The sequence below is a fragment of the Ranitomeya variabilis genome, chromosome 1 (genome assembly GCF_051348905.1).
Source record: "Ranitomeya variabilis isolate aRanVar5 chromosome 1, aRanVar5.hap1, whole genome shotgun sequence".
NCBI lineage: Eukaryota > Metazoa > Chordata > Amphibia > Anura > Dendrobatidae > Ranitomeya > Ranitomeya variabilis.
The window spans coordinates 1,108,917,088-1,108,932,576 of record NC_135232.1 but is presented as its reverse complement, the minus strand read 5'-3'; the positions used below and the strand labels follow the sequence as shown (position 1 = coordinate 1,108,932,576).

The following is a 15,489-nucleotide window of genomic DNA, read 5'->3' as shown; positions in this document are numbered from 1 at the left end:
CCTCTCTGCTGCCCCTGTCCCCGGGCTGCCCCCTCTCTGCTGCCCCTGTTCCCGGGCTGCCCCCTCTCTGCTGCCCCTGTCCCCGGGCTGCCCCCTCTCTGCTGCCCCTGTCCCCCCCCTCTCTGCTGCCCCTGTCCCCCCCCTCTCTGCAGCCCCTGTCCCCGGGCTGCCCCCTCTCTGCTGCCCCTGTCCCCGGGCTGCCCCCTCTCTGCTGCCCCTGTCCCCCCCCTCTCTGCTGCCCCTGTCCCCCCCCCTCTCTGCTGCCCCTGTCCCCCCCCCTCTCTGCTGCCCCTGTCCCCGGGCTGCCCCCTCTCTGCTGCCCCTGTCCCCGGGTTGCCCCCTCTCTGCTGCCCCTGTCCCCGGGCTGCCCCCTCTCTGCCGCCCCTGTCCCCGGGCTGCCCCTTCTCTGCTGCCCCTGTCCCCGGGCTGCCCCTTCTCTGCTGCCCCTGTCCCCGGGCTGCCCGCTCTCTGTCACCGCTGTCTCTGTAGTCTCCTGCCTCATTCACCTTAGTAACCAGGCGGCGTCACTGGCAGGACGGAACCACTTAGTCTATCACGTAGGGGGGTGTTTACTAATTTCCTGTATAATACAGCGACTGAACTGTATAAATCGGTATAAACTGATGTGTGACCTAACGTTTAGGTGTAGATCACTCAGAGAGGACACTCCGGCCTCTCTCCTGGACCTCTGTGTCCCCCCCGACAGTGGACATGGTCTGCGCCGGCGCTGCAGCCAGTGACAGCCTCCGGTGATCATGGCGTCCGGTTGCTTAGCGCTGCTGTAAATCCGGGGCCATAATCCTGCAGCGTCCGGGGAGAGCGACATGTCTGACTCCGAGGAGGAGAGCCAGGACCGGCAGCTGAAGATCGTCATTATAGGGGATGGAGCGTGTGGGAAGGTCGGTATCCGCCGCCATGTGCCAGGTATCTGTGTGATGTGTCCACAGCAGCCGGGATCCCTGCGGTACAGAGCAGCCGTGTCCTGTGCCGGCGCCCTGACATACCCTGCAAAGTGTGTGGCGCCATCTGTGCCCCCTCTGCATCATCCTCCAGCTCCGCGTGGTCCTGCGCCTCCCCCTCCAGCTCCGCGTGGTCCTGCGCCTCCCCCTCCAGCTCCGCGTGGTCCTGCGCCCCCCCTCCAGCTCCGCGTGGTCCTGCGCCCTCCCCTCCAGCTCCGCGTGGTCCTGTGCCTCCCCCTCCAGCTCCGCGTCGTCCTGCGCCTCCCCCTCCAGCTCCGCGTCGTCCTGCGCCCCCCCCTCCAGCTCCGCGTAGTCCTGTGCCGTCCCCTCCAGTTCCGCGTTGTCCTGCGCCGACTCTGCTCGTCCTGCGCCGACTCTGCTCGTCCTGCGCCGACTCTGCTCGTCCTGCGCCGACTCTGCTCGTCCTGCGCCGACTCTGGTCGTCCTGCGCCGACTCTGCTCGTCCTGCGCCGTCCCCTCCGATTCCGCTCGTCCTGCGCCGCCCCCTCCGACTCCGTTCATCCTGCGCCGCCCCCTCCGACTCCGTTCGTCCTGCGCCGCCCCCTCCGACTCTGTTCGTCCTGCGCCGCCCTCTCCAACTCTGCGTCATCCTGCGCCGCCCCCTCTATGTCGTCTTGCGCCGCCCCTCTCCCCTCTGTGTCGTCCTGCGCCGCCCCCTCCAACTCTGCGTCGTCCTGCGCCGCCCTCTCCGACTCTGCGTCATCCTGCGCCGCCCTCTCCGACTCTGCGTCGTCCTGCGCCGCCCCCTCTATGTCGTCTTGCGCCGCCCCTCTCCCCTCTGTGTCGTCCTGCGCCGCCCCCTCCAACTCTGCATCGTCCTGCGCTGCCCCCTTCATGATGTCCTTTGCTATCTTGCGCCTCTCCCTATATATTGTCCTTTTCACCAAAGAAAATTATTCCTAAAGGGCTCAGAACCATAAAAATCATAAAAGAAATTCAACTTCCCCTTCCACAGTACAGTGTAGTGGCTCCACATAGTGCTCCATAGAGAATAATGGCCCCACATAGTCCTTTTATAGAGTATAATGGCCCCACGTAGTGCTCCATACAGTGTAATGGCCCCACGTAATTCTCCATACAGTGTAATGGCCCCACGTAGTGCTCCGTACTGTATAATAGCCCCACATAGTGCTCCATACTGTGTAATGGCCCCACGCAGTGCTTCATACAGTGTAATGGCCCCACACAGTGCTTCATACAGTGTAATGGCCCCACTCAGTGCTTCGTACAGTGTAATGGCCCCATTTATTGCTCCTTACAGTGTAATGGGCCCTATGTAGTGCTTCGTACAGTGTAATGACCCCACATTAAAAAAAAATATATATATATATATATACTCCCCTCTGCCTGTTCCCCTGCTACATTGATCTCTTCATGGTGTCTTCAGATCTTCTGCACATCTCGATACAGCGGACACTCTGGGCCGTCAGACGCAGAGGGGGAATGATGGGAGATGGGGCGTCAGCTGACCCTCCTTCCTCCATCATTGCTTCACACTGTATCTGCATCTAGGATGCTGATCTAATTGATACTGTGATGCGGGGTGTGGGATTAGCCCGGCATCGTGGGCCAAATATCCTCACCCTGCGGGCCAGATTTGGACATAAGTGCCCAGTGACCTTCTCCATACCCCGCTCCTCTTGACTACTAGGTCTCTCTCTATACAAACACATCAGAAAAAAACCTGTTCATCTTTGGGAACAGAGAAAGTTTCCTTTTAAAGGAGTTGTCCTTTTCTGCTTTTGGTGTGAGCACTGGAGCCGCCAATGACAGCTCGTCTGGGATATTAATATTTGATGGGAAACTTGTTCTCTCCACATAATATATTAATATGAAAGTGAGGTTAGATGACGGCTTCTAATGACAAAGCTTTCACCGTCCTGGTGTTAGTACAGTGGTGCTTCCTGAGTCATTGAACAGGAGGATAGATTCATTTAAAGGGCATGGGTCTACAGGATTGCGCACCCCAAACTATTAATATGTGCATGTAGCCATTTCAAAGACAAGTCCAGCAATACCTTTACATGGTCAGTCCGTTCCTCCGTTGCTGAAAAATCAGTATTTGTGTCACAACTCCATTGTCGGGTGACGGGGTGCTACTTCTCTGTCCCTAACACTAGGGGGGTGCCCTAGCTTGCTCTGTTTCCCGGGTTACTACTGAAGGTGAAGATGCCGGGGCCACGTACGTTGCCTTATCTCCTGAATCTGCCCTCCGTCTGTACCGTTCCCACACCCAGGGAAGAGGGGAGTAGTAGTGCACCATAGTACATCAACCAGACGAACAAGGTAACACGAACAGGGGAAACGGAAAATACCAGGCATAAAAATATTCAGTCACATATAACACAGAAATGCATCGGGGAGTGGACGATGGGGTAAAACCAAAGTAGGAAAAGAAAGGGAATTATCACACTCACTAAACCAAGCAACAGTCACAGATAAATCCACCAAACGTCTTCTCATACTGTATAAGGCTACGTTCACATTTGCGTTGTGCGCCGCAGCGTCGGCGACGCAACACACAACGCAGGAACACCGCATGCACAACGCATGCACAACGCTGCGTTTTGCGACGCATGCGTCCTTTTTTGCTTGATTTTGTACGCACAAAAAATGCAACTTGCTGCGTCCTCTGCGCCATGACGCGTGCGCCGCAGTGACGCATGCGTCGCAAAACGCAAGTGCAACGCATGTCCATGCGCCCCCATGTTAAATATAGGGGTGCATGAGCAATGCGGCGACGCTGCGGCGCCCGACGCTACGGCGCAGAACGCTAATGTGAACGTAGCCTTACCACCAACTCCTATCCTCCCAGCCATGCAGCATAAGCTATCTCTGACGGTGTATGTCAGTCAGGACCCAGATTATATAGGGGATAGGAGTGGCTAACTGTGCTCAGCTGAGAGCCCAAGCTCTTTCACAGGGTTGCCCTCTGGCCGTCGTCGCCCTCTGATCGCGCGCCCTCTGGCCGTCGTCGCCCTCTGATCGCGCGCCCTCTGGCCGTCGTCGCCCTCTGATCGCGCGCCCTCTGGCTGTCGTCGCCCTCTGATCGCGCGCCCTCTGGCCGTCGTCGCCCTCTGATCGCGCGCCCTCTGGCCGTCGTCGCCCTCTGATCGCGCGCCCTCTGCCCGTTGTCGCCCTCTGATCGCGCGCCCTCTGGTAGACGTCATCATTGGTTATTTTTTTAGGTCACTTTTCTTTGATATTTGTTTTTGTGTCTGTATAGTATTGTACTTTTTTTTTCCTTTTTATTTGCGAAGTTCTTCAAAATGTTTCATGTGGTTCTTGAATTTTGCATGCCATCAATTTTCAGTGGGATGAAATGAGCGGACTGATCTTTGCACCATCTGCTCTGTTCAGTCTTTTGATGGTTTGGGAATAGCACGTGGCCACTCTGTACATGCGGCCCGTCATGTGACGTCCCCCAGGGCGCAGAATAGAATGTAATCGTAACCTGTGTAGCTGTGTGATCCGTATGGGGGGACGCTGCCTTTATTGCCGGGTGTTGGTGACATTTTTGTTGGAACGCTGGACGTGACCGAGGTGAAAGTCGCAGAGATGCAGTACAGCGTCCTGCCATGGGAAAGAAGAAAGGGAAATCTTTGGCTCCGAGTCTTCGACCTTACACCCAGAAAACTGTACATTCTCCTCTGCCAACGTGGTGAGCCCATGCTCCGATCCAGTGACTTCACAAAAGCCGATGACAACTTCCCCATTTTCCACGATAATCTCCTTGAAGAACTTGGCAGTCTTCCCCGCGAAACAAGTAAAAGAAGAAAAGCTCGTCTGTCCGGAGGTTGAAGAGACTTATTTCACACCAATTTATTGCTTTGTTAAATTAAAATAATTTTGGTGCTCTGGGCGTGCGGGTTTCTGTTAGCGGCGGAATTAGCAAACTCTTGGAAAGTAAGTGCAAAGTTCCAGCGGTCGTCCAAGCCTGTGACCATAAAGCCCGATCTCCGTGGAATGGAAAGTTCTACCGCTTTCTTTTAATCTACGTCTTCGCTCAGTTTTCTAGGATGTTGCTCGCTCTCGATGAATTGAACCTTCTTTAACCCCTTCTCGCTGCGATCAGTTTTCCTTAATTTTTTTTTTTTTGTTGTTTTTCTGTTCCCTCGTTTTTGTTTTTTTTTCATTGACAGTGTAAGGGATTATTTTTGCAGGATGAATTGTAGTTTTGTTTTTCACCATTTATTTTTACCTTACAATGTACTGAAAAACGAGAAGAAAATTCCAAGTGCAGTGAAATGGCAAAAAAAAGAGAAAAAAATGCATTTCCACGGTGATTTTTTTTTTTTTTTTTTACCTGGTCTGCTCTCGTTGTGCTCATTGTGCTGTAAAAATGACCCAGCAGCAGGATTCTCCATGTCAGGACTACTAACTTGGAGAAAAAAGTGGTGGAGGAAAAAAGAGTCCCTTTTCTTTTCTTCCTTTTTTTTTTTTTTTTTTTTTTTTTTTAATTTTGTTTTTGGTTTTTTTTCTTTCCTTCAATGGAACTGTATGAGGATTTAAAAAAACAAACAAACAAAAAAAAAGATTTTTCTTTTGGGAGGTGATCGGCTGTAGTTTTTATTGTGACCATTTTCTATTACAATTGACATTTTAATGCATTTTGGAGAATAAAATGGAGAAAAAAAAAAGCAATTCTGGCTTTAGTTTTTTTTTTTTTTTTTAAATGTATAGTTTTTACAGGTTTGTTTATATTTTGATCTGTTTTTTTTTTTATGGACACTTTACAATATGCTTGTTTTTTTTTCCCACCATTATTTTTAAAGGGGGGGGGGGGGGGGTAAATTGGTGGGTGATGCAATTATTTTTTTTTTTTAAACTTTTTTGTATCTTTTAGATTTCATATTACTTTTTATTTCTTATAAGTAAAATGAACCTGTGATTGTTTGTTTAATGTGGAGTCCAGAATAGAAGATAGATCTGTTTTGGCTAAAAAATCGACATCATAAACACTGATATCTACTTTTTTTACCTTGGTCTCGCCAGGGCATCTCTCTCACTCCCATACCCAGGTGTTTAGCAGGTGAAAGAAGTATTGAACACGTCACCAATTTTCTAAATAAATATATTTCTACAGGAGATATTGATATGAAATTCTCACCAGATATCGAAAACAACCCATCCAATCCACGCAGGCAAATAAATCAACCCGTAGATTTTTTTAATAATGGCAAATGACACGCTTAGGCTTCTTTCACACTAGCGTCAGACTCGGCCCGTCGCAGTGCGTCGGGCCGAGGTTACCAACGCTAGCGTTGTCTCCGCCGCACAACGGGGTCAGCGGATGCATTTTTCCAGCGCATCCGCCGCCCCATTGTGAGGTGCGGGGAGGTGGGGGCGGAGTTCCGGACGCGCATGCGCGGTCGGAAATGGCGTTCCGTCGGCAGCAAAAAACGTTACATGTAATGTTTTTTGCAGCCGACGGTCCCCCACAACACGGCGCAACCGTCGCACGACGGTTGCGACGTGTGTCAATCCGTCGCAATGCGTCGCTTAATGTTAGTCTATGGGGAAAAAACGCATCCTGCAAGCACTTTTGCAGGATGCGTTTTTTCGGCAAAACGACGCATTGCGACGGATTGCAAAAAACGCTAGTGTGAAAGTAGCCTTAGTGGAATGTAATACTTAATACAAAATCTTTGGTGATGACAGCTTTAAGACATGGAGAAACTAGTTGCCAGCATTGCTCAGGTGTGATTTTGGCCCATCTTTCCATACAAACACTCTTCTAATCCTGAGGGTCCCGTGGGCTCCTTCTCTGAGCTTTGGTTCCTTCCATAAATTTCATATTGGATTCAGGTTTGGTGATTTGCTGGGACATTTTTTTTTTTTCTCTGAATCCAATTGAGAGTTTCCTTGACTGTATGATTGGGATCATTGTCCACCCTCGATTCATCTTTATCATCCCAGTAGATGGCAGCAGATTTTTATCTAGAATGTCTGGGTACATTTGTCCATTCATCCTTCATTCATATGAAGTGTGCCAGTGCTGAATGCTGAAACACAGACCCACATCATGATGTTCCCACCTCCAAACTTCACTATTGGTAGAGTGTTTTGGGGGTGATTTACAGTGCCTTTTGGCCTCCAAACATGGTGTGTATTATGGCATCCAAATAGTTCAATTTTGGCCTCATCTGACCAGACTATGTTCTCCCAGGCTTGTCTAAATGTTGTTGAGCAAACTGTAAACGCGCTTGAACGTGCTTTTTGTTTAGCAGTGAAGTCTTGTGTGGCGAGCGTGCATTCAGGCCATGCAGGTTGAGGGCATGACTTATTGTTTTCTTTGAAACAATTATACCTACTGATTCCATTCCTTTCTTTAGCTCTCCACAGGTGGTCCTTGTCTCTTGAACAACTTTTCCGATAATTCTTTTCAATCCTCTGTCTAAAATCTTTCGGGGTCCACCTGGTCGTGGCCGGTTTATGGTGAAATTTCCACTACTGGATTATGACTTTAACAGTTCTCACTAGAATCTTCAGTAGTTTAGCAATGGTTCTGTAACCAATACCATCAGTATGATTTGCACAATAAGGTTGCAAAGGTCTTGTGACAGCTCACTTGTTTTACCCCTCATAAGCTGTTTCTTGTGTTCTTGTGATGGCAGCTTGCCATCAGTTGAACCAGCTGAAATTGTTTTTCACTAAGTGGTAGGATTGCTTTCTAATTACTGATTTCAGTGTCATGACTTTCCCTGGCTTTTCGCACCTCACTTCCTTCATGTGTTTTTGTGGACTGGATGGGTTGTTGCTGACATCTAGTGAGAATTTCATGTCAATAGAACCTTTAGAAATACATATGCTTAGAATATTGGTGACGAGTTCAATACTTATTTCACCCTCTGAGTGTCAGAATGAGAGAAATACACAGATGATGTACTTGTGCATCCAAATGCTGGATGGTAGCATCGTCCACGGCCGACCCTGTGAACCTTGATAGGAGCGTTTAATGCCCTGTGAAGAGGCTGTACTGTACCAGTATAAAAATGGCGGGTATCCATTTCCTGAGCTTTTAGTGCCTCCATTACCTTTGGTACTCGTAAGATAATTATTATTTTTATTTATTTTATTTTTTTTTAACAGGTTTTCTGTTTTCACACCACTGACCCCTGATTACAGTAGTAAAAAAAAAAAAAAAATAGTAAAACCAAATTTTCTTTACCTCCCTACCCCAGGTCCAGGACTGAGTCTCTGCTGCTGCTCCCAGAGTCTGTTATTATCTGTCAAGTCCACAGTGATGCTGCCATTCAGTGTGCACAGTGGGTCTTTGGGACCACTGATTGTCTGCAGCTCTTTCGACATAACATCAGCACTGCAGACAGTAACATGCATGTCAAAAATGCTGCAGTCAGTCTATGTACTCAGGCATGGCCGCTGAGGTCACTGGTCATCTGCTGCACTTTTGAAGTGACGTTAGCCCTGCAGACCATATCGGACACTGGGGAAGCCGCTGTCACTGGACCCGGTGAGGGTGAGTAAGGAACATTTTTGGGTTTGTTTTCGTACAGGGCATTTAAGAATCTGAGTGCATTTTCTCCTGTGGTTTGCAGCTTCTCGGTCGCTCCTTACCGGTCCTCCTCGCTGTCACGGCCTTTCCTACAGGCATTTTGTGACCACTAAACCTTGGTCGTCCAACTGCACATTATATCGTCATCTCAAGTCCGAGTCTATCGATCATCCTAAGTCCCCTAATTCTAGACTTTTTAGTCTCCTTTGACCACTCTCGACTACTGATCCTTCAGGGCCACCGGGGAGTCCCGGGCGTCTGTTTTCCGTCCATAATTTGCCTCTCGTCATCCAATGAAGTCATGGTCTGTTTCATTGACGGAGAAGGGCGCGCTTCTACCCTTCTCTCACTGCTAATCATGGTCAGAGCCTCTCGCGGTTTTATGATCCTCTCATGGATGATAACTGCAGTTTCCAGCATTTTAATCCTGCAAATTTGATATTATTTGAGCAAACTCAACCATTTGTGATCTGATTTGTGGTTTAATTAAAACCGCGGATAAGGTAGACTTCTGCTTGGAGACTCGTAATTCTGCCTTCTTAATCCCATGCTGGGGGAATAAGTTGCATTTGAGAAAATACCATTTTTTTTTTTTTTTTTACTTTTAGCAGTAAATGTCTGATATTATTAGTGGAATAACCAAAAAGTGTGGTCTGTAAAATGTAATGTAAACTCTGAGGAACACACGTCAATCACGGCTTTAGCGTGTAGGCAGAATCCATGAGCGCGTACTATGGTGTGTGTGCATGTCCTCGGAGATGTTTCAGCATGATGCCCTGCTGTAGTCCGATTAATTAAAGGGGTTGTCTATGCTTATCATATTAAGGGTAGGATCTCCATATCCGATTAATGGGGGTACGACATCTGGCATCTCAACAGTTCAGCTGTTACCAACTCCAGCGGCGGCCGGATGTAAACAGCGAACAGAGCTGTCTCTGCTCTCTCCTCTTGATTCCGGCCCCAACCATGACTGTGCCACCTCCTTGCTGATGTCGCAGCCTTGTTGGGACATGGTGGCCATCCACCAACCATCCACTACTCCACCCATCTGGACCATTCAGGGTTGCACAGCACTCCTCAATAAACAAGACTGTATTAAAATTAGTCTTCATGTACATCTGGGCCCACTGCAACATTTTCTGCTTGTGAGCACTGTTTGCGGGTGGGCAAATGGTAGGCTTATGCACAACTACTCTGGGTCCTACACCTTGAGGTACCCAGTTCTCCAGCGTCATCAATTACCTGTTTGTTGCTTTGTAATGGTATATTAGTAGCTGCTCTCTTAATCTGATTAATTTGTCTGGGCAAAATCTTCCTCGTTATGCCTTTATCTGCACTAAATTGTCTGTGCTCTGTATTGGCCACAAATCTCTTTGCAGCACGATGAACCTACTTACGTTTTCGTGAAATATCATGTTTTCTTACTTTGACCAAGGCATTGCAGTATTTGAGATCCTTTTTCTTCCCCATATTGCTTGAAACCTGTAGCTGCTTTAAAGGGGTTGTCCATTAGTAGGCCAACCCCTTCTTGATGAAAATGTTTGGCTTCCATAAATAGTAAAGCCTATACTTGCCTCTCGTTCTGGCACTATTCCCCCGGTGTCGGCACTTGCTCTTCTGGGGCTCTGGGCGCCGGCATCGCATGCCAGTACCAATCAGCCAGCACCGGTGGGGAGTATAGGCTTTATTATTTTATGGGGGCCAAGCGAGGGGTATGAAACCTTGTCCAAGTCCAACTTCTTTAATAATGTGAAACGTCCTCCTTAAGTAGTTTTCCTTTATTTGAACACCTGGCAAACTTTATCACAGGGGTTTGAGACCCTGAGACAGCTTTTTAAGCCTTTGCTGGAGTCGATAAGAAACTATTAAATGCTATATATTCATTGCTTTTTATTGTGCCTTTTTGTTTTGTCTTTTGTGGATTGTTTTTTATATTTCTAAATCACAGCTTGTCCTGGCTGTGGAATTTTATGTTTGGCATTTTTCAAACATAGACTGCTACTGTTTTTTATATATTTTTTCTTTAATCTTTTTTTTCAACAGTTAATGTGTGTTTTTTTTTTTTTTGTTCAAGATTTTAGAATCTTGGATTCATCCTGACTCCATGAAGCGTTTGTTTTTGAGAGAGTAGAAAAGCAATAAAATACATCTTAAAAAGGCAGATGCTAAAACACCAGAACTAATATGATGTGGCCATGTTTATTGTCCCTGGCAGCATCCTGCAGTCCCCGGCTTTCTTTGACCTCTCTGCCACGTATGTCGATTCGGAGCGGTCACCCACCAATCCTCATCAACAGAGCAGCTCTGTTTGAGGGGGTGTTGCTGCTGGCGACATATCGATTGACAGCTGGTTCTCTGCAGTTAGGCAGCCGGCTCCCCACTACCTAACTGCGGGGAGCCAGCTGTCAATCAGAATGATGTCAGCAGTCAGGCCCCATCAACGGAGCGGAAGAGAAGGCGCTGCTCTTTCGATGTGACCTCATCGGAAGTTGCTAAACCGCCAGCAGGAGCAGTCTGTGCCGGCAGAGATCGGCGCCAAGCACTACAGGTAGGTAGTTGGCATCCATCTGCCTGTTGGTTCTTAGGCACATTGTTAACAAAAAGTCCTGGCTAACCCCTTGTTTGCAGTCCTATTAAGGACATTGAAGTGCACACTGCAGTCCTATGACAGCCATTATTTATTCCTTAGAGCGTATTCATCTTTACACATGAAAGCTGTATAAAAGCATGGTCTTGCCACCCTCTTCCCTAACAAAACTGCTTTTTGGGCTCATACCACATGCTTTGTAACATGCGTACTTTTTTTTTAAATTGAATGGGTGGTTCTTTTTCATTAGTATTCTGCCAGCACTATAGGTGACGGACCATCAATTCCCTCACCTCCCAGCATGCATTACTCCTGTCACTGGCCATTGGCATGCCTGCCTTGAACAGAAAGCCCACCTCTCTTTTTATTGCCTGTATGCAGTTTGACAGAGCAAATGCAGAGAGACAAAGACCCCAATTCCTTTCAGCGTCTCCTCTGCTGAGTATGGATTGCGCTTGACAGCAGGCAGTGAACAGCAAGATACGCAGAAAACTCCTAGTAGATGACCCCTTGCTTTATTGTTCAAAATTACAATTTGATATCAGGCAAAAAAAAAATACTTTGCAGATTTGTTAGATGTAATGACTACATTTAGTGAAATGACAGTAAGCATCTAAGGAAGGTTTGCCAGTATTTTTGCCAACAATTTGAAAACAAAATTGAAATATTCAGTGTTTGTTGGAAAGCTGATATTTCTCTACATTTGGTTTTAATCATAGTCACTGTATACATAAGCAATACCAGTCCCGCGTTCTGGAAAACGGTCCCCATCATAGCCTCCCCCTGCCGCTGTGCACTGACCTAATGCTGCAGACGGACACCGTACGCAGCGGAAGGTTTACCATGGCTGTTCGGCGCAAACACTAGTGGCTGGTGGTAACTGTAAGGGAAGGAACCAGATGGCTGTGGAACTCGGGCGAGGATCGCAACGCAGTGCTTGGACTGGCCGTCGGCTCTCCTGACCCAAGCGTGACAGCTGCATAGAAATACATGCTGTCACTCTCTAGTCGGGAGGGCCGATGGCCAGTCCAAGCATTGCCTTGCGATCCTGGTCCAATTTCTACAGCCATCTTGTTTCTTCCCTTACAACAAACACGTGTGAACGGATCTTTTGGGCACATTGGTGTTTTATTGTTTTCTTTTTTTTTTTTCTGTCTGTGACTTGAATAAAAAAAAAAAAAATACACATCCCTGGCTTTTTTTGCACACCTAGTGTTCCAGAAGAGAGAGACTGACATGTGAACAGAATAATGGGTACGTGTAATATCCGTGAAAAATATGGCTAGAACTGAAATGTGAGAAATGGACGTTTGAATGAGATGGCAGCATGGAGTGTGTATTGCACAGATCTCCACAGTGTGGAGAGAGGACACAGCAGCTATAGTCTCGGGGAGGGCAGAGGAAACGGGCTACAGGTAAGGAGGAAAGTCCAGGACTGGAGTACAGCATTAGAGCTGTGCCGATACATGAAAGCACAGCAGTGCCCTGTATACGCGCGGAGATCACATCCATTAATAGCAGAAATCTGCCCCTGCTCACGATCAGATAACTGACTGGTCTGAAAGATGCGCCAAATTCATGAAGAAGCGTGACTTGGGTGCCTCATACTCCAGCTAGCTTGTGATGAAGACCGCCATAAAGCATCGGTCCTGATGGGAGGTGACAACGGAGGATTTTTAATCTAATAATACTTTTACTATTCTCACTGGTAAAGCGGTTTTCCACTAGTGAGTTTTATATCCCCAAATTCCAAAAATGCCTCTAAAACAATAAACAGCAGGCGCTCGCACTCCCCGGTTCTTCCCTATTCAGATGGCATGAGCTGCTGAACTCAGTGATTGGCTGCAGTGGTGATGTGCACCGAAGTTGTGATGGCTCCGCTGCAACCAGTAAACAGATCGGAGCCGCGGCGGAGAGAGTGACTACCTGCTGTGATGGTGGTGTAGAGGTATAGGAGCATCTGGGGACCTAAAACGTGACGGTGGGAAACCCCTAAATGAGAATGTACTATCAAAAATGCTATTGTTATTACTAAGGCAGCGACAACCAATATCACTACTGCGAAAATTATTTACTACGATTATTACTTTACTGCTAATACTACGAACATTACTACTGTGATGATTATTATTTACTATTGCTGTTGTTAATAGTAATCACAGTAGTAATTAAATAGCAGCATTAATATTACTATTGCTTCTGCTCTTTCATTACTACTGTTAATAATAATAATTTTAATATTACTACTATTGCAGCTGCTATTACTACTGTGATTATGTTGTATTATAATTACTATTATTGCAGCTGGTATCATTACTACTGTGATTATTTTGTATTATTATTATTACTATTAATATTATTACTATTGTGGTTATTATTATTATTATTATTATTATTACATCTGCTATTACCATATATCATTACTATTATTATTATTATTATTATTATTATTATTATTATTATTACTATTGCAGTTGCTATTATCATTACTACTGTGATTATTTTGTTTTATTATTACTACTATTATTATTTATTATTATTATTATTATTACTATTGCTGCTGCTATTTCATTACTATTGTGGTTACTATTTATTATTATTATTATTATTATTATTATTATTATTATTATTATTATTATTATTATTGCAGCTGCTATCATTAATACTGTGATTATTTTGTATTTATTATTATTATTATCATTATTATTATTATTACTGCTATTTCATTACTATTGTGGTTATTGTTATTATTATTATTATTATTATTATTACATCTCCCATTACCATATATCATTACTACAATTATTATTATTATTATTATTATTATTATTATTATTATTACTATTGCTGCTGCTGTTGCATTACTATTGTTGTTATTATTTATTATTATTACAGCTGCTATTACCATATCATTACTACAATTATTAATAATTACTACAATTATTCATAATTATTATTACTACTACTATTGAAGCTGCTATTTAATTACTATTGTGATTACTATTATTATTGCTATGATTGCTGCGTTTATTATTAAAATATACAACAAAATAAATATATCTTATCCCTCACTGTATGTGAGTATTATTATTATTCACATGGAATAATAATTAGTATTATTCACATGGAAATCTTAATAGGCTACACCAAAAGAGTGAATAACCACGATGGGTGCATATGTTATATTAAAAAAAAAGTAGCCTTTTATTAACACGTAAAGTTAAAAACATGTTAAAATTTTAGGGAGTAATAAACAGGAATAAGAATGTTCACGGCAAACGTATTACGGGGGTTAATCAAAAATATTATGTTCTCAGAATATTAATATGTCAAGTGAGATACAGCAGATGTATATCCAATAGACAAATGATGAATTAATTATAAGATCGATAAGCTGCACATATTAGTTAGGAAACATACCATAAAAAGAGAAGAACAGCATATAAATCAAGACCCCAGGACTCAGACGTACGTTTCGCCCTTGGCTTCATCAAGGAGTGCTTTTACTATTACAATTATTACTGCTACTTTTACTATTGCAGCTACTGTTTTTATTACTGCTATAACTGCTAATACTACGAGTTCGGTTATTAAGACAACAACTATTATTATTATTATTATTAATGTCATGCATTAACCATTTCCTTTCAGACGTCGCTGGCCATGCGGTTTGCCCAGGAATCCTTCGGAAAGCAGTACAAGCAAACAGTGGGACTGGACTTCTTTCTGAAAAGGATAACGTTGCCAGGTGAAACTTTTTTTTTTTTTGGGTTCATACCATCTTGTTCCGGATGGTCTCCTCGCTCGAGAATCCTTTACTAAGAGCAGATACCTGATTTCTTCGTCTCCCCGCATCACGGAGTAGGAAGATGTCGGGGCGTCGCTGACTGTATTATTGGGATAACCTTCGGCACGAGAAGTTTATTGGGCGCTCTGCACAATACCCCGTTTTCTCTTTAAAATAATACCTACATGTTGTGTTTTTTTTTTTTTTTTATGGCAACGTAAGGTATTTCTGAGAAACAAAGCATAATGTTATTAATGGAAACGACTAATCTTATACGTGTTAAAAAAAAAAAAGGAAAAAAGTATAATCTCGCTATGTAAGCACCGAGTCCTAATATGTGAATGCTGTTTTATGCAAGGCAGCATGAAATTGCTGGCATTTAATAGACCACTAAAATTTAGTGTCCCAAGACGCTCATAAAAATACAGTTTGAGCATTCAAGATGTTTCAGTCCACGGTGCAAAGGATCCATTTAGCCGCTTGTTGCAGCACATTGCATGGAAAAAAGGGGGATTGCTGAGGCTGGTTAACCCTGTTATTGCCAGGATGGCAGACGACCGCACACAGTAAGGGCTCATTCACACATCCGCTTTTCTTGTATAAGTGCTATCTCTGGTTT

General features: G+C 45.2%; 1 protein-coding gene across 3 annotated transcripts in view; it reads left to right on the top strand.

The window, feature by feature from the left end:
* Positions 1-650: 650 nt before the first annotated feature.
* The window catches only part of RAB28 (RAB28, member RAS oncogene family), a 138,382-nt gene continuing 123,543 nt past the window's right edge, over positions 651-15,489 (top strand). Inside the window, exons 1-2 of one of the 3 annotated variants that reach the window (XM_077280160.1) lie at positions 651-899; positions 14,735-14,831. In XM_077280160.1, the coding sequence (XP_077136275.1) occupies positions 825-899; positions 14,735-14,831 (172 nt within the window). In that variant the 5' untranslated portion in view covers positions 651-824. The remainder of the gene's footprint in view (positions 900-14,734; positions 14,832-15,489) is intronic. The other 2 variants (XM_077280159.1, XM_077280161.1) reach the window with 2 other exon arrangements.